This window comes from Argiope bruennichi, chromosome 2 (genome assembly GCF_947563725.1).
Source record: "Argiope bruennichi chromosome 2, qqArgBrue1.1, whole genome shotgun sequence".
Classification (NCBI taxonomy): Eukaryota; Metazoa; Arthropoda; class Arachnida; order Araneae; family Araneidae; genus Argiope; species Argiope bruennichi.
In genome coordinates, this window is record NC_079152.1 from 47,257,232 (window position 1) to 47,284,712 (window position 27,481).

At 27.6% G+C, this 27,481-nt stretch overlaps 1 protein-coding gene across 2 annotated transcripts in view; it reads right to left on the bottom strand.

Annotated features, from left to right (window-relative positions):
- The window catches only part of LOC129961916 (glutamate receptor ionotropic, kainate 2-like), a 187,882-nt gene that overhangs the window by 24,737 nt on the left and 135,664 nt on the right, over positions 1-27,481 (bottom strand). For both annotated transcript variants that reach the window (XM_056075553.1, XM_056075552.1), the window contains exons 5-11: positions 22,469-22,522; positions 19,275-19,439; positions 18,332-18,484; positions 14,979-15,080; positions 13,143-13,244; positions 9,505-9,708; positions 3,813-4,373 (exon numbers count right to left, since the gene is read on the bottom strand). In XM_056075553.1, coding sequence (XP_055931528.1) covers positions 3,813-4,373; positions 9,505-9,708; positions 13,143-13,244; positions 14,979-15,080; positions 18,332-18,484; positions 19,275-19,439; positions 22,469-22,522 — 1,341 coding nt within the window. The remainder of the gene's footprint in view (positions 1-3,812; positions 4,374-9,504; positions 9,709-13,142; positions 13,245-14,978; positions 15,081-18,331; positions 18,485-19,274; positions 19,440-22,468; positions 22,523-27,481) is intronic.

Sequence of the window (27,481 nt, forward strand, 5' to 3'; positions counted from 1 at the left end):
ACTTTTAAGAAAATAATAATAAATTTTTTTTTTAGAAGTTTAAGCATTTTGCAGAATAATGCATAATGCATTAGCTCTTTTTAATTTCAGAAAAACTTATTAATAAGTCCAATATGATGAATATTGATAATAAATAAAATATGCATAAAACTTGTCAAAAATAAAAAGTGATCAATACTTTATAAAAGTTTGTTTTAAAAATTGTACCGAACACATTTCTTTTATTTACCATTTTAGTACTATTTTGCGGTTAAAAAGCGTTTTTTTTTTTTTTTTTTTTTTTTTTTTTAAAGATACTCATGTTTATTATTTTACTTATCATTTCTAGCTTAATTACATTTTATATATTATTATGAGATTTTTACCTCAGTTTTAAAATAAAAATGAAAATTAACTCCAGAATTTCATCCAGGAATAAATAGTAAATTATACATTTCGAAAAAGTACTCTATATAATTACTGAATCTTTATTTTGAAAAAGATTTTAGCTCACTATTTTTTTTTTAAATTTATTTTTGTAAAAGTGAAAAATTTGGCATGAACAAAGCACTACAACTCCGAATGACTTTTCATTACGTTTAATTGTATGATAAATATTTAAGTAACGATGGAAACATGCTTTACTTTAAAAATATCTGATCCATGGGCTGAATCTGAGTATACTATGTCTTCACAAAAATGATGTCACCAAATATGTATATGTAACATTATTTTCCAAAAGCTTGGCCGAAAAGAAGATGATTGTGGAGTAACTTTCAATTAATTTTTCCACAGGGGAGTATTATTTGTACATAGGCAGAAGCAATGATACGCGTATGTTTACATCACGGCATAAGAGCAAAGTGCTTGAAAACGTTCCTTTGGGCAGCTTTATTGCGATCTTCTAGAAGGAAGTTCTTTAAGGAAACCTTAAGTATCTTTAAAAAAGTGTTGTAGGTGTTTGGTAATTTTATCCCTAAGAAATTCAAAGTCCAAATTCAGCAATTTTTTAGAGCGCGTGTTGTAAACAATTAAACAAAAAGTGAGTTTTGAATCAGGAAATAAAATAGCATGCCTAATTCAGGATAAAAATAGGAAATTAAATTAGGAAATATCAGTAGATCAATAAGGTTGTGAGTGGAGTGCCTGTAAAATGCTTGTATTTAATTAAAATACATATGGATTAATTAATAAAATCGAATCTACTTTTAAAGCAGTTCCTCCCAACAATCTTTTCTAAATATGAAATTTATCAAAAATATAATGTAATCTTCAACAATTCTACTACGATGCTTTGATAAATTGTCAAGTTTTATACTTGGTTAACATCGTAAAATGTGTTTTTGGAATTATATATGGGACACAATAATTTAAAAAGAGAATGAATTAGATATATTGTTATTTGATATTTACGCATAACCTGTAGATATTCATTAAATTTTGAATAAAAAGCCGTTGACAAAATGATTTTCTCTCTCTCTGTTTGTATGAAGGTACAAAGAGCAATGTGAGTATCGACAAGGGAAAATTTAGTATGTACTTTTATTAGCAGAATTATAGATTTACAGTAAACCATAGACGAAATCCTTCGGTAGATTAATAATTACATGCTAGCTTGGCTCGGAATTGGATATATCATTAATGCAACCAATCAGAAAATGAATGAAATTTGGTATATAGTGTAATTATTTATCAAATACAATACTTGAAGTTATGCCACTCAAGAGGGCTTTTATCATGGTAAAAATATCTCGTATCTGATTTAGTTATAGATTAATTGAAGCAAGAAATTCACGTTCGTAGAAACTTTCATGCACGTTCGTAGAGTGCTTAAGAAATAAAAATAAATAAATAAATAATATCTGTTGTACATTCTACAAGTAAATATATAATAATATTATTTTTTTTCTTCCAATGGAACTTCCACTTTCTCGAAACTAATCTCTAAATCCAGTACGAAAAAAGATAAAAATCCACTTAAAGGGAAAAAATGCAATATCAAACGCAAATAATAATAATAATAATAATAATGCCGGAAAACATATTAGCAACAGTCTCCAACTGAAATGAAAATTAAGAAGCAGCAAACGTCCGTTCATTTACTTTTACTACAATTAAGTAAATTGAACTTGCTACAAGAAAATAATTGCAAATAAATTGTGAAATTTAGGATCGTATCAATAACTTTTACTCATTTTAGGTAAATCCGTATTCCACTTAATCAATTAATTCAAGTTTAAAAGCAAATACCTGTTTGAGATATATAAAAATAGAAATTGTGACTTATGTATTCGATAAGGATGCAGACTAAAGAGGTAGAGATATTTGACTTTGTAACATTGTTATCTGCATTCCGGCATTGCAAATGGAGAAGGATATTTATACTATAGATTAGAACAAAAAGGTCAAACTAGAAACATCCTTTTCTATACTGCAAAGTGCTAACAGTACTTACTGTCTGAATATACTATTAAATTTCGAGGGAAATGCCCGCACTGCATTTTGTTGTAAGAAACATTACCCGTGAAAATTATATTTAATTAATTAAAATAGAGAAAAATTTTGTCATCTTTCCATGACCGATTTGAAAAATATTAAGACAGAAAATTAAATTTAACTTTATTTGAGAATGCAAAAAATTCGTATGATTTTAATTCTATTAACGTACAATTTTATCTCCATTTTTTAATAATTTTTATACTATTTTTTATCTATAATTTATAACAATATTTTCCACCACTTAATAATATTCAGTTCATTTTCAATGTTATTTCAAAATATTTTATTCTAATGATTTTGTACCATTGTTTATAGGAAAAGTGTTATTTTGCGTATAAGTGAGTTCTTTTTAAAGTATTATCGCTCTAAAAACTTGTAGTTCTGATTTCTTATTATTTTTTTTACAAAATAACAATTAAATTTTTTATTAATTTTTCACTATGATCATATTTATTTATTGATAAATGAACAAATATAATCTATATTATTATCAAAATTATAAACGTATTCGATATTACACAAAACAAACCAGATACTTCATTTTATATTATCCATATTATTAATGTGTTATAATTCAGTAAACGAGTAAATTTAAATATAATCATATAAAAGCTAAAATTTGAAGGTGATCAATAACAAAAAGCAAGCAGATATATAAGAAAAAAAACAGAACAATGTCTAAAATGGTATACTACATGTCTATTAAAATTTTAAATTTTAAAATTGCTGTTGAAAGCATTCAGACTGTGTATTTATAAAATACTTCATTGAAATATTCCTTATGTTACAATAGATTAAACTAGATGGTCTATAGATATGAATGAGTTTATTAAAAAAAATTATGAATGAATGGCGTTCCAGGGGAAAATATTTGTGTTTGTTCTTAAAGTGGACACTTTATGAGTTCCTGAAAAATATAGTGGATAAGATGGTTGCATAGCATTAAAGATACATGAGTTCAGTCCCGTGCTACCATATTTTGCTTTCTGATATAATAACTTCAATTCTCAGTAAACTAAGCGAAGTCATCACTGAACTTTAAAATTTATGCTCAGCATAATTGGTTTGCCATTCCCTAATCTTTCCAGCCGAGTGGAAAATAAAAGGATGTCGAGCCTAAGCGCTTCCAAGAACACCACCCACATTACCTACATTGATGAACACATTATTTTAAATGGGTGAGTAAAGTTTCATTTTAGGCTTTTATAAAGGCTTTAAAATGATTTGTTTCATGTTAAGTGTCAGGTTTTTAAATCTTCTATGATATTACAAAGAATTGAAGGTTATACATATTTCTTTCCGATAATAAATCAAAGCTCATTGACGATTCTTACCCTGAAAAATGTCATGGTCGAACCTCCTTCCAGTGTGCCATAGGCAATCTTGTTCTGTTCGGCCAGGTCCTCCACGCTTTCGATGGGAGTGATCATTCTTTCAACGGTGAGGAAGGCCGCCAAGTTGGCTGTGTAGGATGAAATCATGATGAGAGTGAAGAACCACCACATGGCACCGATGATCCTCGTGGACGTCGCTTTGGGGTTAAGATCGCAGCCCTGATGCATCAGGGTAACGATGGTGAACCAGAAACTGTTGGCCAGGCTGAACTGGTTCTCCATGACGCCGCTGTCACTGAAACAGGGATGTGGGTTCTGCCACTCATAGGGACTGAAACGCGCGACGATGAACATGCAGAGGCTCACCAGTGCGTAGGCGGCTAACACGTAGATCCAGATATCGACGGCCAGAGGACTCATGAAAGAAAATAAACGGGAAGGCATGCTTTTGGGGAGTTTGAAGAGGATGCCGATGCCGAGGTTCATGTAAGGTTTCGTGAAATCGATAACACTCTCCCGGGCGTAGTTGATCGTCATAGGAGCCACTGCAAGATCAGCAGTCTGAAGGGAAAAATTATACGAAAAGTATTAAAAGACTTTAAAATTAAGTAGTAAAATATATTTATAGAAATCTATGAATATCTGAAGGGAAAAATGATGAAGTCTGAAGGGAAAAATTATATGAAAAGTATTAAAAGACTTTAAAATTAAGTAGTAAAATATATTTATAGAAATCTATGAACTATCAATTTTGTCTGGAAGTCAAAAAATTGATATATAATAAAAGAATTAAATATAATTGTTCCTAAAACTCTAAACGGGATATTTGAAAATCGTTTAAAGCAATTTATATAGTTTTTAAATTTTTTTTTATTTTTTTTTAAATTGAGCAAATTTTAATGAAAAATTGGTTTAAACATTGAAATAGAATAACAAAAAATATTCAAAAGAAGCTGGATAATACTATTTACTGAAATTTTTGTTTAATTTTGCAGAGGATAATTTTTTTGACTTTCCTTTCGTCTAATTTGCCTTAATCAGCGAAATTGTAGAATTAATTGAATTGTGCAATTGTAGCTTTATTTTTCTCTACCTCTAGCATTCTCTGTGGAGAAGGGAAATTATGACTCAGTGGAAATAATAATAAAAGAAATTAGTTAAATACATAGAAATGTGTGGAGAAACCCATATTTTAATAAGAGTGATTCTTACTACCATTATTAAAAACTAGTTAAAAATGCATTAATATTTTCTAATAACTGAATTTAATTTCCATTAATAATCCAAATTAATTAATATTAATTATATTAATTTCCATTAATAATCCAAAAACAATATTTCCGAATACGTTTTCATGAAATAATCTTAAATTCCCGCAAATAAATTCGAGCAGATGAAGGATATTTAAAAAGAAGGTCACTCTGTTTAATGAACTTCTTTAACTTCTGTTCTTTGAACTTATCCATTATCAATCTACCGACGATAGTTTCAGATAGAGATCCAGAGAGCAGATTGAGTTCCAAATCTCTATGAGGCTATTGGACAAGAAAAGCAGATAGACCAATGGAAAAGCGACGTGGAACTTATATCAGAGCCCATCAATACAGGGCTCCATCACAAAATGTTTAATAAATTTGAAACCTCATGTATGGATCTATGCAAATGATATATATTAATATATGATTTTCTCTTGCTGTCGAAAATTAAATTCAATTTGAGTAAATTAGGAAATATTATATATATGTAGGTAATTCATAGTACAGACCAAAATAAAATATATAATCAAATATTTTGGATTCTTCAATGCAAAAAATACGTTATGTCGCTCTTCATATTTCGTATAGGTATATTATCTGGAGAAAACCTTTAATCAGCTTCATTTACATTTTGATAAATTCTCTTTGTCTTCTTGTTCAAAATCTTCCGATAACTTTTGCTTCAAGTTTAAAAGCTTTTAGCATATAAAATCACTATACACAATGCAATAAAATCCAAAACTAATATGTATAACTCGTTAATTTTATAATTAAAAAAAATCTACAATTTCACTTCTGACACCCTGCAATTGTTTTCGAAAATTTTCTTTATAACAGATGAATTTACTTATCGTATTATGTTGTTATTAATATGAATATTTATAGGTTCCCAAGATTTATTACTTTTAAAAGCTAAAACAATTGATATAGGATACTGAAATAAAGCATAATACGTACATTATTTTCAGCTATACATTCATAAAGTAACAAAATGCTTATATTACAACGAATTCAACTTTTATTAATGGTTAATTTCCCGAAATTACTTGAATTAACTGCTTTCGAAATCTGCTATAAATTATTATTACATCACGGATAATAATGGAATTGCTATATCGTATTAAATACTATTACTAGATAAGCAATGGATATAAAATTATCCAATAAATATGGAAAACCGTATTAATTTTTAAACCACATGATACTTTAAAATTTTATTAGTACCTAAACCTAAGAAACCATCAGATAAACGAGAAATATTTATGGTTTGTTAACGAGAAAACATAATCAGTCCTTAATGGTGCTTCGCTAAATATGCACATCATAAAGTAGAATGACCTTATTTATTTATATGAGAAACGTTAATATATGTTTTAATAACACAGAATAGGTGGACTAGTAAGAAATATTCATTTCTTTAAATGGTTTCTCGACGGAAAGATCATTGCATATAACTAGATAATTTAATATAAGTGTTTGATTATTATGAGTTAAAACATTTAGTGATAGATCGTAGTTAAAGATTTTGAAACCATAAAATGGATCATTTTTGTTGCAGAAAAGAATCAATTAATTCGTTTTATTTTGTTTATTGGACATAGTATTTTCTCTTAAGTTTTGTTTTATTGGTTTTATTATTTTTTCCTTCATTTATCAAAGATGAAAATCACAGTTAAAAGCATTTCAAGATAAATGTTGATTTTACATTTACTTCTAATTGTCACAGAGATTTTTTGAAGTGCGAAAATAGACGAACTAAAAAATTTATAAATTAAAACTAAAATTAAAAAAATTAAACTATTGGCGATTTTAATAAAATAAAACCAACACTTCATCATCGTTTTAAAAATCAATGATTTGTAGAAATTTTTATTATATATCACTTAGGCTATTTAATTTCCAATTGTGTTTTATATAATAATTAATTAATTTTATTGTAGTATATATAAAAATAAATATTTTCTTCCATCGATGTTTATGAAAAGAGTTCATTAAAAAATATATGTTAATTAAATTAAATGCTGGCAGAACGATATATTAAATAGCATTAATAAAAATTTAATTGTTGACAATAAACGTAAATTAAATCATGATTCATAATCATTTTTGCTATAAGTTAAAATAATGTATAAGAGTCTCATCCAGAAAATAAGTATTCCTCAAACAGAAAAAAAATAGCTGGATAGAAACATCTATGAAATAGATTCAATACTCGTTAATCAACTTTTCAATGCATTCCTCAATGAAATCAATTCAATGCAATACTTGATGATTAATTTTTGCATACAGGATTCACAGAATCTTCTACTCGGAATAGGAAACGACATGCTACCTGTTTCTGACAATAAACGTAAATTAAATCATGATTCATACTAATTTTTGCCGTTAGTTAAAGGAATGTATAAGAGAGTCTTCCAGAAAATAAGTATTCCTCAAACAGAAAAAAAAGAATAGTTGGATAGAAACATCTACGAAATAAATTCAATACTCGTTAATCAACTTTTCAATGCATTCCCCAATGAAACCAATTCAGTGGCATACTTGATGATTAATTTTTCAAAACAGGAATCACAGAATCTGCTACTCGGAATAGGAAACGACATGCTACCTGTTTTTGACAATAAATGTAAATTAAATCATGATCCATACTCATTTTTGTTATTAGTTAAAAGAACGTATAAGAGGGTCAACAGAAAATAAGTTTCGGTTGTCAGGTTTATGATATTACATTTCTTGAAGCATTCGATTGAACCAGATATGAAATATATTTTGTGAAAATGTAAGTTTGTCTTAAATAAATGTTTGAATTAAATCATAATTCCTATTTAACTTACATTTTGTCATAATTTTCAAAGTATAATGTTAAGTTAACTCCCATTCACCCCAAAAAATATGTCCTGTATGTCCGCAAATAGAAAGAGAGCATGGCTATATGAAACATCTATTGAATTAAGCATAACACTTCATAATAAACTTTTTAACATATTCATCAATATCACAGATACTTTCCTTACATCTAAATCTATGTGTATATACCTATTTCTTAGAATCTGCTGGCTGGGTTTAAAAACTAGTATGTGATCAGTGATAATTCGGATGTTAGTTTCTTCAGCATCCTCTTTGCTCACGATTTTAGGAGCAACAGATGCTTGGTGAAAGTTTCGAAAAGCAAGCATTTTGATAGCTTTTGGAAAAATTTGCTGAATTCTATAGTCATCAAGTGAAACAGGTGTTCTCTACAATGCTCTGCCTTGCAAACTCTACTCGGTAACCTATGGCCAAAGAGACCGTCTACTTGTCTTTTAGAAGGTCTTTGTAAATTAACCGTACCAGCGGCATACTCATGGCACCTGGTTCAATTCATAAACTTTCAAATGACGTATCATCAAGACGTAGGAGAAAGAAAAAACGGGGTTATTTATAGTAGCATAAACTTCAATTTTTTCGTTGGATTCAGATAGTGTAAATTGCTATTCATAGTTCTTAAAAGCACGTGTTATCATTTCTCCAAATACTTAATCTGCCCCTTGTTAGCATGACGTAACAGTTTTTTCAATTTTTTTTTCTGATCTCTCCTCGGACATTTACAGCCTCTAACTATCGGAGTTTAACTATCGTGAATAATAGCTAGGTCGTAGTTCTTTTAGGTACGTGTAGGTATCAGGCATGTGCTCTTTCGAAAGACTTAATCTGCCACTTGTTAGCATGATGTGATAGTTTTTTCTGATTTCTTTTTCTGATCTTTCCTCGGACATTTACAGCCCCTAACTATCGGAGTTTAACTATCGTGAATAATAGCTAGGTCGTAGTTCTTTTAGGTACGTGTAGGTATCAGGCACGTGCTCTTTCGAAAGACTTAATCTGCCACTTGTTAGCATGATGTGACAGTTTTTTTCAGATTTCTTTTTCTGATCTTTTCTCGGACATTTACAGCCCCTAACTATCGGAGTTTAACTATCGTGAATAATAGCTAGGTCGTAGTTTTTTTAGGTACGTGTTGGTATCAGGCATGTGCTATCGTCTTTCGAAAGACATAGTCTGCCATCTGCTAGCATTGTGTGCAAGGGCTTGATAATTTTTCTAAATTTTCCTCAGATATTTATAGCGGTTCCAAATTCAATATTTTCATGGATTAGAGAATTGCAAATTGTCATGAATAATAGTCAGGTCATGGTTTTTTCAGGCACATGCTATTGTCCTTTGAAATACTTAATTTGCTATCTAATAATACAGTGTGACAAGTATCGGATTTTTTTCTTCTATTCTGTTTGAAACTATAACAACTTGCAATGTTTGATCGTGTTGAGAGACATTCAACTGCAAGAAATCATTCTTAAACGAGATATTTTGAAATTTTCTAAGGACTAGAAAACAGTAAAAAATTGAGCAACAAATTACATAGAAATAAATAATTATGGATGAACTATTTATTATACCTTATCAATTATTTCTCGAACTAAGCCGTTCCATTCTCCTGTAGAAGTGTTCTCTGCTCCAAATTTCTTGTCCGGCACAATATACAGCTCATAACTGAATCCAAGTAAATCAGCTATCGTCTTTAGTAAATCAATGCAAAATCCTTCAAATCTATCGTTACCTGTGAGATTTTTATCTGCTTTAATCATAACATACGGGGTTGACTGAAAGAAGAAAGCCTCATGTAAGAAAATCTGAAGGAAAGGATATGTGATACAAATGCAAAAATGAAATAACATTGTTTTCAACTTAATTATAAAAATAAATTTTTTAATACAATGATTATTATTTAAAAATTTTCTAATTTTGAATTTGCAGTGAAATTTTGCTGATTCATAAGTTAAAATAGAATTAAAAATTAAAAATTTGATTGATATAGAAGTTTTTATTATATAAAAAAAACAATGTCTAAAAATAATTACAGAAATATATAACTATAATTTTTCATGACAGGGAAGAATTATTTTTAGTTTTTAACGATTTAAAAAGAAACTTAATTAGTAGCAGATATTTTTTTATAAATAGAATGATCAAAATAATAATTTTAAAATGATTATTTTAGTAAATATATAATTGTTATGTATGAGAAGTTTACTGCTCTTTGGATGAAATAATAAAACTTCAAAATAAATACATTCTTACACAATCTATTCAAACAAATATTTAACCTTACCTTACCATCCAAAATCAAATTAGATGCTTATAGTACTTTCGTGATCATATTATTTAGATATATTTCTCGTAACGCAGTCATTTTGATAAGCAATAAACAAACAGAACAAATTTATCTGTTGTCTATTTATCGATACGTTTGAATAATTTTTTTATTATATGTGGTTTAATCCTAAATTATAAATGCAATCTAAAGGTCCCGTAATAAAGCTAGTAAATGCCTAAGGTAAAAAAAAATGCAATTATCTTTTTAAATGAACATATCTTCACGCAAAGTGAAAGATACACGGTTGACTTACGGCGTAAAGATACTTCTCTAACAATAACAATTTTTAATAACTTGGAATAAACTAAAATTAATTCAAACTATTTTTGACATTTTTATCTTTCCGGAAATTCAATTTTCTATAAGGGACCAGAGAAAACATTTGGGTTGCTGACGAATTCTAATTAAAAAAGTTTCAATTAGCTTCTTCTCTCAAGAAATAATCGTTCGAGAAAATTTCAATTTATTCGGTTTATATTGATTCGGATAGTTTAAAATTCTAGAATTTAAGATAAATGAATGTAGAATCAGATTGTTTTTTCTATGACAACTGGTGAATATTTCTACATTTTTAATAATGTTCTTCAGTTTTGAAGTCGATTCAATGTTATTCTTTCATTTATTGTGCTGACAGCCATCTAAGTTTTGAAATTTGTTCATCTTTCAAATGCAAATTTCATAACTGAAACACACTTAAACGATCTAAACAAATTAAATTTCGTATTTGATTCTTCTTAGAAATATGTTGATAAAATAAATTAAATCCCCTTGAAATAAAATACAAATTTAAGCATTGTATTTTATCTAAACAAGCTATATACAATTACTGAATTTAAAATGAAATATCCCATAGCTTTATAATGTTTAGTAATTTCACCTGTTTTTGTAAATATATAAATTTAAATCCCTAAAAAATCCAGAAAAGGATTGCATAATCGTTGTTTGAATCATAACTGTAATTTAAATTAAAACAAAACTATCAATTGTAGGTGACGGATTAGTATATGTCTCAAAGTAATTCGTACTCCAAACCAGACATCTCACCGTTTATTGAGTCGTTGGTATGGACAAAGTCAATATAATATAATGAAAGTGACTGATTCTAATTCAGTGTCATGTGTTTCATTGAATATTGGTTGAAAGTGACCTATCTTAATTATAAAGGCATTGAAGTTTTCAATTAAGACTCACTCTGCCTCTAAAGCTATTTGATTAATAATCAAAATATCAATATGTAACATCAAAGATTATTGACCATCAAGGTATTTAATTAATACCAAAGCATATTTAAAATCCCAGATTATTTATGATTAATTTTCATTTTAGATTTTTAGAAACTTGACTAATAGCAGAGACACCAAGAAAGTTTAAAATAACAAATTTCTCTTTTATATTATTTTTTTAAATCCATTAATTTTAAACAATATTTTTAAAAAACATTGAATATTGATAAACTATGAACATTTTCTATATTAACTAAATAATGTTATTCCTTGTAAACTTTTTCTGAAATAAAAAAGAAAATAAAAAAGCATTGTTTCATAAGCAAAATATATTTTACCAGCAGGAATTCCCTGATGAACCGAATTCGCCTATCACAAAAGCAAGGTTATTGAATAAGCTTGCTTTGTAAACTTATTTATCTTCAGTTGAAAATACGAACCGAACCGACTTGGATAAAATCAACGCACACAATTCCTTTGTTCTTCTTTCTCCCTGGCAAGGCTTCCGAATTGCATTAGAGCAATCGGCACCGAGATTTCACGCTTGTAAAGATTAGGTGCGTCGAAACAAAATAATTCGGACGCCGGGTTTCATTGTGTTTTTACCAAATTGTAAGAATTTTTTGTCTGCCGTACGATGTAAAGAAATCCCCCCTTCCGCCTTTCTTAACGAATTCGGATTGGATGTGTGATTCCTAGTTTTAAAGGTTTCGTTGTGAAATAGAAAATGAAACTTACTTTTTGTATAGCATGGGGGCATTTCCTGATTTTTTTTAATTCATTGAACACATTTACTTCTTTTGTTAACCATTTAATTAAGTTCATATAATTTTGTAGCAAAAAAAACTTATGATTGATACATGTATTGTAATCTTAATTTGTTTGAAAGCAGATTATTTATTCTTAATAAAACTTTCATGTACTATGACATTATTGATAGCTTATATAAATCCTATATTTTGAACATTTAAGGTTTTTAAATACGTATTTATGGTAGCTTTAGTTTATATAAACTGTGATCATTGATTTTACAGGAAATATTGCATTATTTTCTTCATTGTATAATTATTCTGTTAAATGCTAAAATTTAGTACCACATTGGGAATAATGATTATTATTTTATTTGAAATGAGCTACGTAATAAGTATATAAGCTAATTCATTTATTTATTTCTCATTTTCGCTTAAGCGCTACTTGCAAGAAATATATGATGTTGGAACCAATAACAAGAATCAATCATTTGACTTTTGAAGTTTCTTCTACCTATATCTGACCCCCTCCTGTTGATGAATAAATGTTATAATTATTGCTTCGAAAAAAAAATCTGTTAGTTACGTTTTATTATAAGTTATTATGCTCCCATTTCAATATCTTTCTTTTGATTTTATCCCCATCGTAAGATTTATGCCTATAAATTCTAATACGTAAAATCTTTAGTAAAGTAATCTTAAAATCCTTTGAAACCTTAGTAGAAATCAAAAAGTTTTTAATAATGTAAAATAGAAATGTACTCTGCAATTCCTTTCTGTTTTGTCCGCTGGTTTTAATTCAGTTCGAAAATAAAACATTTTTTTTTATTTATAAAGATTATAATATTCGTAAAGAAATGTAAAACAAAATCAAACTTATTATGAAATGTTTAAAGAAAATATCTTGCTTCGATTGTCGTGACTTTAAGCGTAATGTTTGTTGTTCCAAACTCATGAAATACTGCATGATTTGTGATGTTTAATCCACCTCCAGTCGTCCATTCACCGACCTGAAAAATTCCCAGAAATATTAAAAATATGAATTAAATTATATAATGTACATCAGCAATTTTTATTATTTTTTATCTAACTCAACTTATTAGATATTTTTAATGCGGAAATCCATTTACTTACTTCCACATGTGCTTGATATTTTGTACATTTACTTATTCTTGATAATATCGTTTCATTTTATGCTTAATTACTATGCATTTGTTAAATAATCGACGTATTTGCTTAAATTTTAATTCTATTTATCTGACACAATCAAATAATACTAATGAGAAAAGAAGTTATTTCAAGATTCCATAATATTTATGATAATGAAGTATTGATGAAGAATAGAAATTAAAAATTAAACGAATGAAAAAAATGTCTTTGTATGTTCTCTAATTTTCATTTTTTATTTTACAATTGATATTAAATTATCAATACAAACATCAACATTAGACTGAAAAATGAAGAATTCTAGAATATGCAAGTGTTCTAAAGTAATAAAGAAAAATTGGAACAATTGTTTCATCTAATATCTTATTTTTAAAAAATGAAAATAATTTATATTTATTCAAATAAAGCAGCCGAAATTATACCGAAATATTAATTTTGTAGCTTTCTGCAGCGTAAGTAATTCCAGTCGAAAAAAAACCATTTTTTATTATAATTGTGCATATTGCAAATGAATAAAATATAAGGACTCATTTGAAAAAACACATTTCATTTGAAGAGATGAACATTTATTAACATCCTTTATCAAGCATCTCAACATATCATCATATCAATTTTTTAATAATTTAATCATTTCCTTCAATCAAAGATTTTGAAAATTCCATCATTCATCATTTAATCATATTTTCATCTGTAGCTTGATATGATGCATCAACTAACGAAATAATTGGTAAAGAAGTGTATATAAATTATAATAATGACTAATCGCTGATTTTGTGCTGTGAAATAAATTTTATTTTGGAAATTATTATATATATATATATATATATATATATATATATATATTTTAAATATAGCTATATATTTGAGTCAAACGAGTTGAAGAAGGTTGGCACACTGATATAAATATAACAAAATAGTGAACTACATATTTTTCCCTTCAATTTTATTTTTGTTAATTCTATTTCAAATAGTTGAGTAGTTAGTAAGAACTTTAATTTGCATATTTTTATACTACTATGAATGGATTTATTAATTGAATTTAATTTATGCACTTAATATAGATTTTTGGTGATGTAGTGATATTTCGAACAAAATAGTTAATCTATATTGTTGAAATAAAAGAAGTATGATTGAAAAAACGCCTGGTTATAAATTTGGAAATATTTCACAGTTTAATTCTAATTTGTATTTTATAGATAAATAATGTAAGCAATTACAAACAAATATAAAATTCTACTATTTTAGTAGACATTAAATTTTATTTGCGCTCTAATTAAATTAATTTTCTCTATTATATCGATACAAACAAATATTGTTATTTTCAAATTACATTTTGAAAAAGAAATTTGATTCAAATCATTTCTCTAGGTATTACTAAGAATTACCTATTCTAGCTTTCTATGGTAATAAATTTTATCAACAATAATATTCACCAAACCTATTTCACAGATCCCTTAATTAATGATGACTTGTATTTTTGTCTTTCGTTTTGCAAATATTCCAGAATTTTAATCAGTGAAATACAGTAAACGGATAAAAGGGTAATATATCAATATAGTTTCTACAGAGAAACTCACTTTCTCTAAACTGTTTTCCCGAAGTTTCAGCAGATCAAATTTCACGCTGCTCCTTCTCCCTTCTTTAAACTGCACTTTTCCAGTCAAGCCTGCAAATTCTACCTAGAAATGAAAACAAATTCTGTCTATTTAAGAGACATATTCAATATTTAATCTAGTTAGCGACACATTTATTTAAATGAATATGCCGATGATGAATATATTTTTAATTATAAAATTAAATTTATGTTTGAATAATTGATATAAATTTTACTTCGCTGCAAAATATTTGTTATACAAATTCATCGTAATTCTTTCTTTCACTTTTAATATTTAACTCATTTAATTTTTACTTAAATATGAAATTTATATTCGACTCTTCAATGAAGTGCAATAAGCAAATTATTTTAACATAATGAAATTTTGGCATTTATCTGCAACGATTTATATTAAATCGTTCTATTAGAAAATAATATTATTTTGATCTAGAGCTTCCGAATTCAACAAGTAGTTTTATCTTCAGTAAAAGACAGAGCTGAAAAAGAATTTCCAATTTTTTAATAAGATTATCAGTTATTTAAAAATTAATTGAAATTTGAAATATATAGGTTATGAGCATTTACAATACGAAATGTATTTTCATATAACTTTTAGGTAAAATAACGTAGTTAATTTTCTTTCAGTTCTATTTAAGTATTAATGTTTTCAACAATCATAAATGAATGATATATAAATAGACATTATTTATTCTTCACATTCTGTTTTATAACACATTCAATTAAAAAGTACATATGAGATATTTATAATCTCTTTGACAAACATTGAACACGCTATATAATTATAAATCCAATGCATTTAAAGTTTTGCACATTTTCTGTTGAAATCCCACTCATAATTTTAAACAAAACTATCTTAATTATTTTAATTATCATAATAGATTCAATTAATATACATAACTGATTATTAATTATTGTGTATTATTTTCTTAATTTATTGCATAGTGAAAACCATCATTTTCGGTCAATTATTGTTTTAGGTGAGATGTTTTATTTTGCTTTACACTTTTTATGTATTCGAAACTATTGAAAAATCCTATATTCATGGCAGTAGCATTTGATTTTATTTTACTAATTTTTACTGTATTATTGATTTTTTTTCATAATAGGCTTAATATGAAGCAGGGTTTTTTTAAAAAGTATTAATGTTGTAACAGTTATTTCTCAATATTACTGTTTCAAAAATAATTACAAAAATCATATTAATATGAAGCTTGGGAAACATCTTATTGGTAGCAATTTTTGATCAATATTTATTTCCATTTATTAATGCTTAAAGGTTCTTGTTTTAATCTTTTTTTTTATTTTGAATAATTTTTTTAACTCGAGTAAAGAGAATGGGAAAGAAAAAAAAATAAAAGCTATATTTCGGTCAACTTTCCATGACAAGCTGTCATTACATTTTAATTACCACAAGAGTTTCTGTAATTTTAAAGGAACATTAGTGAAAACATTTTACTGAAATCATCATTTAGGATAAAGTGATTTAGTTGAGGATAGGATCAATTAAGCAAACTGAACTATTTTTCTTGGGCAGTTTTAATTGCGTTTTATGAGACGAAAAATATATTCTTTAAATGTAACTACAGCCCATTAAAGTTTGGGAGATATTTTTAACTTTTGAAGTACTTAGCTCAAACTTTGACTTAAATGCTTAAATTAATTGGCCTGCCATTTTCATCCTTGTAGATATTTATAACTTTAGAGCTGAAAACTGATTAAAATATATATTACTGAATTAATGCAATAGTAATAAACACTGATTATAAGAAGTAACATGCTATTTCTAAAATGTGGATAATTAAAGTAGTACTAAAATTCATTGAAAGAAGTATTTTTTATAAAATTAACGGTGTAATTATAGATATTTTAATGTGCCGTTCTCCTCAATCAACAATGAAAGTGCAACATTCACGAATACATTTTTAAAATTTCTTATAATTATTCCAATATTTGAATGGTCTAGGTTACAGAATATACATACTTTCTATGCAAATGTGAAACAAATTAAAATTAAATAGGAGAAAGTTGCCAAAATTTTGTTAAAATGATAGAATAATTTTTAGAAAATAATTTTACAATTCTTTTTTATATGCAAAAGAAAGCCTAGAAGAAATCGTGCCAAAATGACCCCATTTTAACGTTCCAAGGCTTAAATTTAAATACTCTTAATTAGAAGCTTGTAAATATCATTTTGTATTTTCTTATCAACACACACTGAGTAGGGTTCCCTTTGAATTTTTTTCTTTGTCATTAAACTGTTATTAATTTGTCATACTTTATTCTCAATCATTTAATCTCTATTATTCATGGTAATTTAATGATGGTCATTATTATAAAGTATATTTGGAAAATTAAATTAAAATTTCATTATTCCAAATCTTCTCCAAAGTTTTAAACATAATTCAGAAAATTCCTATTGGGTATGAAATGACTTCTTTCTCTATAGTACTTTTCCCTATACATAACAATATATATATATATATATATATATATATATATATATATATATATATATATATATATATATATATATATATATATATATATATATATATATATATACTCTTTAATTTTTATATACTGCATTTAATTTTAAACAAACAGATGCGTTTTCTTCTTTACTTTCTGACTTACTTCTACTACAATAAAATGCACTTAATGCAAAATTTAATCGTTCAGTGAAAAGAGTCAAATATACATTTAAAACAATACTTCTGTTCACAAGCCGATTAGGTCCAAAATTTGGCGGTAATCTGTGTTTTTGTTTGAAAATCATAAAATAAAGTTCACCTATCTCGCTTCACGCGTTTCTGAAGTCCCCTTCCACATATTTTTAAAAAGAAGTACAAGACATTTTATTAGGTTAAAAACTTATCACTCTTCTTTTATTGCGATGATAAATGCAAATACCAAGTTCAATCCATTTAGTTCGTTGAGCTTCTGAGTAATCTTGCTTATAATTTCATAGACAGCCAGACAAAAGGACGTCCAGTTAGAGGATCTTATCCACAATTTCATAGATATCTATATAGGAATTGATAATTTAATAAGTATCAAAATCTATATGTAATAGAACATGACAGCTTTTCCATATATGTATTGATATGAAGACAATACACCATATTTCACTTTCATTAGTCCATAGATATAGAGGCATAGTTTCCATAGATATAGAGGCATAGTGTTTAAAAGTGTTTTTTGGTCTGATTTACAAAATTTCGAAATTTTAACGACTACAATAATTACTCATTCTATACTTCTTATACGAAGGCGGGAAAAGTAAAATTTTTTAAATAGTTAAAGCAAAGAACTTACCGAGTTAATGTAGTTAAAAAGACTGCTGCCATCAGTCCAAGGAACTTCCTCTTCGCAAGACACATTGGCAGGTCGTAGGTCCATGCCTTGTTGTAGTGAATGCAGCCCTTCCGCTAAAGCGTATACAGAATCAAACATAAGGGCAGGTTTCACCTTGAAAGATACATATGCACATGTAAACAATACAATTCTAATTTTAATTATTTCATTTTTTATCATATATACCATTAAAGTAAAACGACTTTTAATAACCAGCAATATATTGTTGTAAAAACATTGGAATGAATTCAATATCTTATTTCTGCTATATCATTTCTTAATTGTGCTTATTAATGTGTAGCATTTAGAATACTACTTCCCTTTAATAAAGGAATATATTGTACTCTATATTAGTAGATATTTTTATTTTTATTTTCCTCGTTGTTATTTGTAATATTCTGTCAATAAAAATCACATTTTGGGTATAAATTCATTAAAAAAATCATTAAAAATCTGTTATTGTGCAATAATTTCCAGATAGTGAAACAATCGTATTGATAAAAAAAAATACTGATTCATTAATCAAATAACATTCGTTAGTGAATTACTTATAACTAATATTATCAGCAGAAATAATCAGATTTAAAAATTAGCATTTGACAAAGACCTAAAAAAAATTTCCGTTTTATATATTGTAGTATAAATTTTAAGCCGAGTGGGTTTACAGAAATTCCGGTCTAAAATATAAATCACCTGTACTGTTAGTAATTATTTCGACATTTCTGTGTTTAATTAAAAATTGGTATTTCAATGATATCCCTGCATCTGATATTTCCGCTGTTGATACTTAAACAATCAAAATTATATTCACTTTATGGATCATTAAAGAAATATTTATGTTTTTAATACTTTTTCTGCAAAATCATGAATTATATAATGTTATAAATGAAAAATATAATCATACCTTAATAATATTTGTCCTGTTTAAAATGTGCTGTCCAACTGGCTGAAACTTTTCCATGTCTTTTAGGACATGTCTAACCAAAATTTGGTCATTGTCTGTCATTCGAAACGACGTCATATTTACAAAATTGTATTTAAAATCTTCTAAATTGTATGTTTCTAAATCCTGAAATAACAAATAAATTTATCAATTTAACATTTTTCCTTTTATTTTTTCAAATTTATAGATGCGTAGCAAAAGTGTTTGAAAATAAATTTGTAGCATTTACTTGATCAGATAAAAATGCATCTGTGTTTGTATTGGATGATATTTTTTAGGAAATACTAACATTCAAATAAAATAGTTTCATGTAATTTATACATGTGTATGAAAAATTTCATTTCAAAGATAAATTTTATTTAATACATAATTAAATTCGTCAGCTGGAATTTCTGAACATATTTAAGAATTGTTTCCTTCTAATTAGTAATAAACAACTTACAAATTTTCATTTCAACTGTATAATGTGAATCGAAGAAATATATGCATTGCATAAAAGCATTTAAAGTAAACTATGAATGTAAAATAAACAATAATCCATTAAGTATGGGGAGGTTAATCAGAGATCCATACTCCTTTTAGGGAAACACTGGGGAGGCACCTCGAAATGAGGATGAGAGGCTTCCGGTATGAGGGTTGGATCTCGGCACCCTGGTGGGTATATAAATAGGTGGGAGATCTGGATCCTCCCATTGATGACACAACGTACTTCCTTCGGGAAGGGTTGTACCGTGGCCGGTGATGACCCTTAGGACTCAACCACAATTCCCTCCAATGTTGCTGTTGTGGCGGTCAGATCATTCAGTATTCTTTATTCGCGTGCCTTCGGAGAGTCGGTGATATGACTTACTCCTTTTAGTGGTGGTAGCGCAACCTCTGTCATAATTTTTTAAAGATTTTCTTCAATAAATGTATTGTTGTTTTTCCGCCACAAAAATATTTTAATAGATATTTGGAGGTTTCTTTCATTTAAAACGATTTTAGTAACATCTGAAATTATTCTGAAGGCTTAAAAAATAATTTTGTTTTTTTTTCAAACATGGCATTCGTTTTTAATTGTAATTATTTTTGCAGTAAATAAATATTTTCTACAAAAATGGTCTTTAAGATTCTTTTTTTACAAATTTATTTATGGACAAAAGCAATTTCTTTACTAATTATGAAAATTGAAAAAAAAATTATTTTTCAGAAATGCATATGAAACAGAAAAAAAGATGTAAATGTAAAAGAAACATTTCCCAAAAATGGAATTGCTAAACTAAAAATACTCCTACTTTGATCAACTTATTAACCTATTTAATTCTGTTTTGTTGGCTTTTCCTTTTTTTTTTTTTTTACAAATTTATTTTATTTTTTTTATAATACACGAATCTTTCTAGCTTTTTTCCACTTCCTATCGCTTTCAAAAATTTACTCGGATGACCATGGCATATTCTTTTATGTACAGCATATCTAAGTTGTTGAAGACTATCAAGGGAAAAAAAAATGTGTTTCTTTTCTTTGTAGAGGCGCTATTTTGGGTGATACTTTGAGCTAAAATTTTGTTCTCGTTTTTTTTTTTTTTTTTTTTTTTTAATGCCCTTCTATTCAAAGAACTCAATAATTACAAACTGATTAGTAAAGAAAAAGTCTTTGGGAAGGTAAGATTATGTTAATGGAATGCCGTTGGCTAGACTTTTTTGTTGATTGAAAGAAGATGGCATCCATCAAAATATTTTAACAGAGTATCAGATTTGAGAGTTAATTGTGGAAAAATCTTCCCTATAATACCTAATTACATTTTTTTATGTATTAGAAGAAAAAGTGACAGGAGACAACTTTCATGCACAAAATGTAAACGATAAATAACGAATGTCAAAAGTGCTTCGGAGAACACTCAAGACGTGTTCAAGCCCCTCAAGCTTTTTCAAACTAGCTTACATGATAACTTATCGAAACCTCTAAAGGGAAGTTCATGTTTTTATTAATAATACTCTTACCATCGCCAAGAGACTATTATTAAAGGAATAGTTCGCTATAGATGATAACAATGGAGTTGTGTCGCATTGTGGAGTTGTGTGGGGAAGGAGTATGCGCAAGAAAAATAAATCAAACATATTTGCCTAAATTACTGCTAAACAATAAAAAAAGCTACTCCTAATAGTGTAAGTTATTGCCTTGAAATAGCAAATGAAATATTTGTAAAGTACAAACATTTTGCATTGTTTAAAAGGAAATCGACTTGTGTTCCATCCTTCAATAATAATATATTACGCCGATAATTACTAACAAAAAGCAAAGCGAAGCTCGATTTAAATGACTCTCCAAATGTTGAATGTTTCGGAAATGGCAGTAGAAAAATAAATAAACTTTGATTTCACACCCAGGTTATCTTCAGATGAGAAGACAACTTAGTAGCAAAAAAAACTACAATGGGTAAAATTCCGTCGAGAAGGTACTCTAAGGTTCTGAAAGATATTCGCAGTAGCTCGGAGTAATTACCGTTTAAAGTATTCGCAATAAAAACAACGACATACTTCGGAGCAATTTGTAAATGCAGAGCATCAATCATTTTCTGGAGTAAATTATGCATGTGCCATTTAAATATTTGCTCCTCGTCGTTCAGTGTTTTTCGATAAGAAAAATATTTGACTTTGTTGTTCGAGGAGTTTATTTTGTTGAAATTTCGAAGTAATTTTAGGGAGCATTTTATAACAGGAAACAAGGATAAAATTTATTTTACTATGTATCTAAAATTGAAAATTTTATTTAATAAATCAAGTTTTTGACACACTCAAACAACTATTGAAATTTTTGGCTCTTTATTTTAAACTTGGTTGTGGAGTTCTGCTAGGTAGAATGGACGTGATAAACTTTTATACAGGAAACGGAAAATAATTTGTTATACAATTACTCTTTATGATTTAAAAGCAAATTTTTTAAAAAAATATTAAATTTTCTATATTACATTTTTAGAATGAAATTAAATGGAATTCAAATTCAAATTAATTATAAATGAAGCAATGCCAGATTGCATAGTTTATAAACACCGTTAAATATCATACCATTTGAATTAAACAGAATATCAACTAATAATAGATTGTTTTCACAAATAGACAAAGTATGATATACAGTAATTTTAATGGCTAGATAATATAATATAAAAAAATACTTACAAATGTAGTGAAATGATAATAATATTTATAATCATTCATTTGTACTTGGAGAACCTGTAAAAAACAAAATGTTTTAATATGTATAATATTACAAAATAACTTGTCTGTTAGAATTTAAATATTCTTTCATGTATACATTTTTTTACTTGAAATATTTTCAGATGTTTTTCAAAAGGGAAAATAACAGGTTATATAAAGTATGATTAATCTTATTATATTCCTTAATCTTGAATAATGTCGTAAACTTAATGACAACCCACTATATCAAATGTTTTTGAGATAATAGGCATAATTTTTCAGAAAATAGATTTAGTTTTTGAATTTAACGAAAGAAAACTATCTAATAAACAATTTTCTAGAGGTTTAAATAATTTTTAATTTTTATATTACTAGTTAAATCCTTTGCAAAATCACAGAAGTAGAATTATATGTTACAAAATTTGATATTTATTCTTTATATCACAAAACATGCTATTTTTTAAATGAATGCATCTGATTATCTCAACGAAATAATTATAGATAGTATTGTAGGATATTAAATAGCAACGTAATTATAAATAATTTTGTTTCCACCTCTTATTCGAAGAAAATAGGAAATGAAAAATAATTCACAGAAAGGTAAAGCCATTTTGTTTGATTTTTTTCAAAAGTCGAATTTTTCCTGAACGAAAGAAAATAAAAACAGAAAAAAAGATCCTTGATGATAACTGAAATATGGAACGAATGAAATTCAAATTTAAAAAAAAAATTATTTGAAGATAAAAATTTGGACACAATACAGAAAGAAACATCGAATTAGATTAGTTTTAATTTAATTACGTGTATTTATTTTGTCAGAAGGCCAACAACCATGTGTTATTCATTTCACAACTCTGTGTAACATTCTCTCTGTATATATCTTGAAATCTCCTACTTCAATGCACGTAAAGGTCTATAAATTGTATAGAGTATACCAATGAAATGAAGACAAACGAAGTAATTTCAAAAGACAAATAATCGCATACATATCACACAGGTGGTTTCACGCTTTAATAGCTGAGAGCAAGCTTCAAAATATACCATACGAAATAAAGCGTCTCACATATGCGGGAGATGTGAGCACAGAATTCACATAAAACAATTTTAAAGTATACAGATGAATACTTAACATTTCCTCTGCAGTATGCTGAAATATTCCCTTATCTCTCGTTATCTATAAGAGAACTATTGCTACTTGTATTGAGTGTAATTGTTTTGAATAGCACTTAATAGTTCCTGAATAACAGAGATTAATAGTAGAGAAAAGAAATTACTAAACGATTTAGTGTACATAGTCGATTACTTTTCTATTATGCATCTATTTTAAGCTTAGATTTTAACCTTCATTGAGGCACAGTGGTGGTCTGATGGTGAGGCTCTTGCTTCAGTGCAAGTGTGTTGCAAGCTCGAAACTTGATTCCAGTGAAGAAAAGCTGTGCGTGCCAAATTCGCGGTGGTACGGTGATGTAGGCTTCAGCATCAAATTGCGTTCAAAATTACAAGATCCCTACCAAATCAGCCCAAAATAATTGTTTCAAATTATGTTGTTAATGTAACTAAACTAAAAATGAATCTTCATTTAGATTTTCATCATTTTTAAAAAAACCATAACAAACAGAATAAATAATTTTTCTAGAATAATTTAAAACGAATTATATCATGTATTCTATTGACCGTGGTTCATTTTTAACGAGTTTATACTACTGAATATTCCAATTAAATTCAACAGTCTTAGTTAAGGAAGAAAATTCCTTTAATGTCTTTAGTTGGAAATATAAATTAATGAGTGGTTTTCGAATTCATTATGAATTGAATGAAGAATCTCAGAGGACTTAACATCACACACTTTGTTGAGAAATGAAAATCTCACTAAAATGCATAATCAGTTATAATTATGCTCCGTAATGTCATTGAAATAAATTATTGAGTTTCCATTGAAACTCAATAATTTATTTAAATATTCCGAAACATCATTTTATCACCAGAAGGAAACGTTATTATAAGACAATTTTGGTGAATGTTAGTGAGAAGTTTATTGTAGTTGCAAAATGAGTCGTTATATCCGTGTGCGCTTCATATGGCAATACATTATTTTAACACATTTAGTGCCGACGTCCTGGCATAAGGCTAGCATGTCTTCTCCGTGATCTGGACGTCCCGGGACCGGCATTTCTGTTCTTCTTCTGTGTTCTATCTGTGAGGTGTGCGAATATGCCCGTACTTTTGTAAAAAGAGTTTTGACAGCGAATGGGACGCATGAAGTAGCTAAGTCGTACTCTTGGCCCTAGTTGGTGCTATTGAAATAACAAGAGACGCTCACTCGGCTTAAATTGCTGGCAGATCATTCATCGGGTTTGTAAAGTGCCATAAGTAACAACGACATATACAGTACACTCCCGATTATCCGCGGAATAGGGTGGCGCTGCCGCCGCGGATAACAAAAATCACGGATAATCAGAAAAAAGCTAGAAACGGGTATAGCAAAAGAGAAAACAGTCATTCCAACTTTGAAAAATCGTTTTATGTACAATAAAACGTAAAATAAACAGCAGGAAATGTTTAACTAACGCTAATATTTTAGTATATCACTCAAAACTAACCTAAAATGCATTTTGTTAATGAAAACATAAAAGTGATTTGTACTTACGAGAAGCTCAAGGATACACAGAAAAATTAATACATATGTACTATTTTAATACTGTAATTTATTATGCAATTACAAAAGCATAACTGTAAAACTGCACCTTTTTGAAGAAATCAGTCATTTGTATTTGCTTCTTGCTTTGGAAGCATTTTCTCTTTGCTTGGAAGCAAAAAAAAAAAAAACTTAGTGCGACAGGCGCGGATAATCGGGAGTCTACTGTATTTAGAACATATTTATCAATTAATCTTTTAATTTTGTTTAGTTTTGACTCAATAAGTGAAGGCTGTCTGTGGTAATTTTATGAGGAATTGAATAGTTATTTCCATACTGTTTATAAAAATGATTTATAACATATCTTAAAGAACTGCAAATGAAAAAAATATACATATATTATTAAAATAATGGAACGTATAAATTTATTTTATCAAAAAAGGGAACTGAAAATAAATTTATTAAAATCCAATCAATAAATTCTAATTTATGTAGAGAATTCCTATCAGCGTCGTAGCATTTCCTGTTTTTACTTTTTGTTTCATCCACAAAATATATGAAAAAATATAAGAATTATTGAATCTGTGAGGACTATTTAATAATAAGTTTTTTTTTTAAATTTTTTGAATAAGTTTTCAGTTTTGCTAACACATTAAGAGCAAGCGAACGAGGCTTCCAATAGTTCTCTTTAAAAGTTAATTTAATTAAATGCCAATGTCTACAATTTGCTTTGTTAAAATGCAAGGCGAAGCGCTGTCTCAAATTATGACGGTTTCCCCTGCATTGTGAGACGTTGATTATCCTGCGTATAGCTAGTTAAAAGTCGTCCGGTTCCAGACGTTGCCTTCCTAAATTCCTTAATTAGTTGTGATGTAATTTGCAACTTGATTACTCATGATTAGCGCTCCTTGTACAGCACCTTGTTTCTTTTCAATGAAAAGAATTTGGTCTTGATTGAATTTAGGAGATGTTTGCACTTGGTTTGACCAACAAGAGTCGACTTCTGTTGAGAAACAATTGTTGGGGAATTGTTTCACGAAAAAGAGATCTTAGCGCACTCGAGTGAGAAATTTATGCAACTTAAGTAATGAAAGAAATTTTCGATATATTTGCTTATCAGAATATTTAACTACAGAAAACTGAAGTGATTAATAGTGTACCAAGTATCGCAATTTGCAATTAATTTGAGTTAGTAAAGACCAATATATAAATTTATTAAATAAGTAAAATAAGTGTTACCAATTTAAAGCATGACATTTTTTCCCCAATTTTAGCATTTTCTTAAACTAACTTCTTTGCCTTCCAAAAAAGAGATTTTGTTTCTATCCTGCAATAAAATCAGTTTTTACTGCTTAATCACATATTTAATTGTGGGATTTTATTCCATTGTTGAAAATTAAAGAAAAAGGATCATATTTAATATATGTAGTTTTCGAAATAAATAAAACAAAGAAATTGTAGTTTCGCGAGATTTAGAAGATGAATTAACTGCACCCTTACATTTGTAATAGAGTTATGATGTCAAAGAAATTGTCTCCATTAGAAAGATGCCTGTGTATACAATTAAAATAATATATGTAACACGATTAAATTAACATCTGGAAATTTGATAACATGAAGTTTTATCTAAACAATTTAATGAAATTAAATGGAACTAATTACCCGTGTGAGCAGTTTATGGTGACCACCAAAATGACAATTGGTTTTCAATTAATCATGTACGGTATTTGATGATAAATTATTAGAAAATATTTTATTTCGCTCTATATATTTAGAACAAAATTAAAATACCTCAAATGTAGATCATTTTTTTTGAAAAAAATACTCTAAATTTAATTTTAGTTTTAACTTATTCATAAACAATATACTGTCTATTGTCTTTTACTTAGACAAAATAATATTAAATTACAGTTTTCAATTAACAGTAATAATTTAAATGTATTAATTATATTTGCATACTTAACGATAATTTCAAAAATTTAGTTATTCTGTTGTATTTATATTCTATATTATTCAATATCTGACTTTAGATTATTACAAATTTTTGCATGCATCAATTATTGATGCCTTAACGCGAACTAATGTGAAAAAGGACACTGTCCCTAAATTCGTTGAAACATTACCATCACCATAAAAATCTAAAAGACCACATTTCTCATTATATATGAATTGTCTGTCTAATTCGAGGTTCTCATTTTAAGAATACAAACAGAAAATCACTTTTCACGCAACAGAAAGCCGTTGAAATGAAAGCATTGTTAAATGACATTCATACCAGTAGATAACAAATAGTTTTCTAACGGGGGATTAAATAGTAGCACTTTTTGAATCAAATGATGGAGTAATGGTTTTAAAATAGC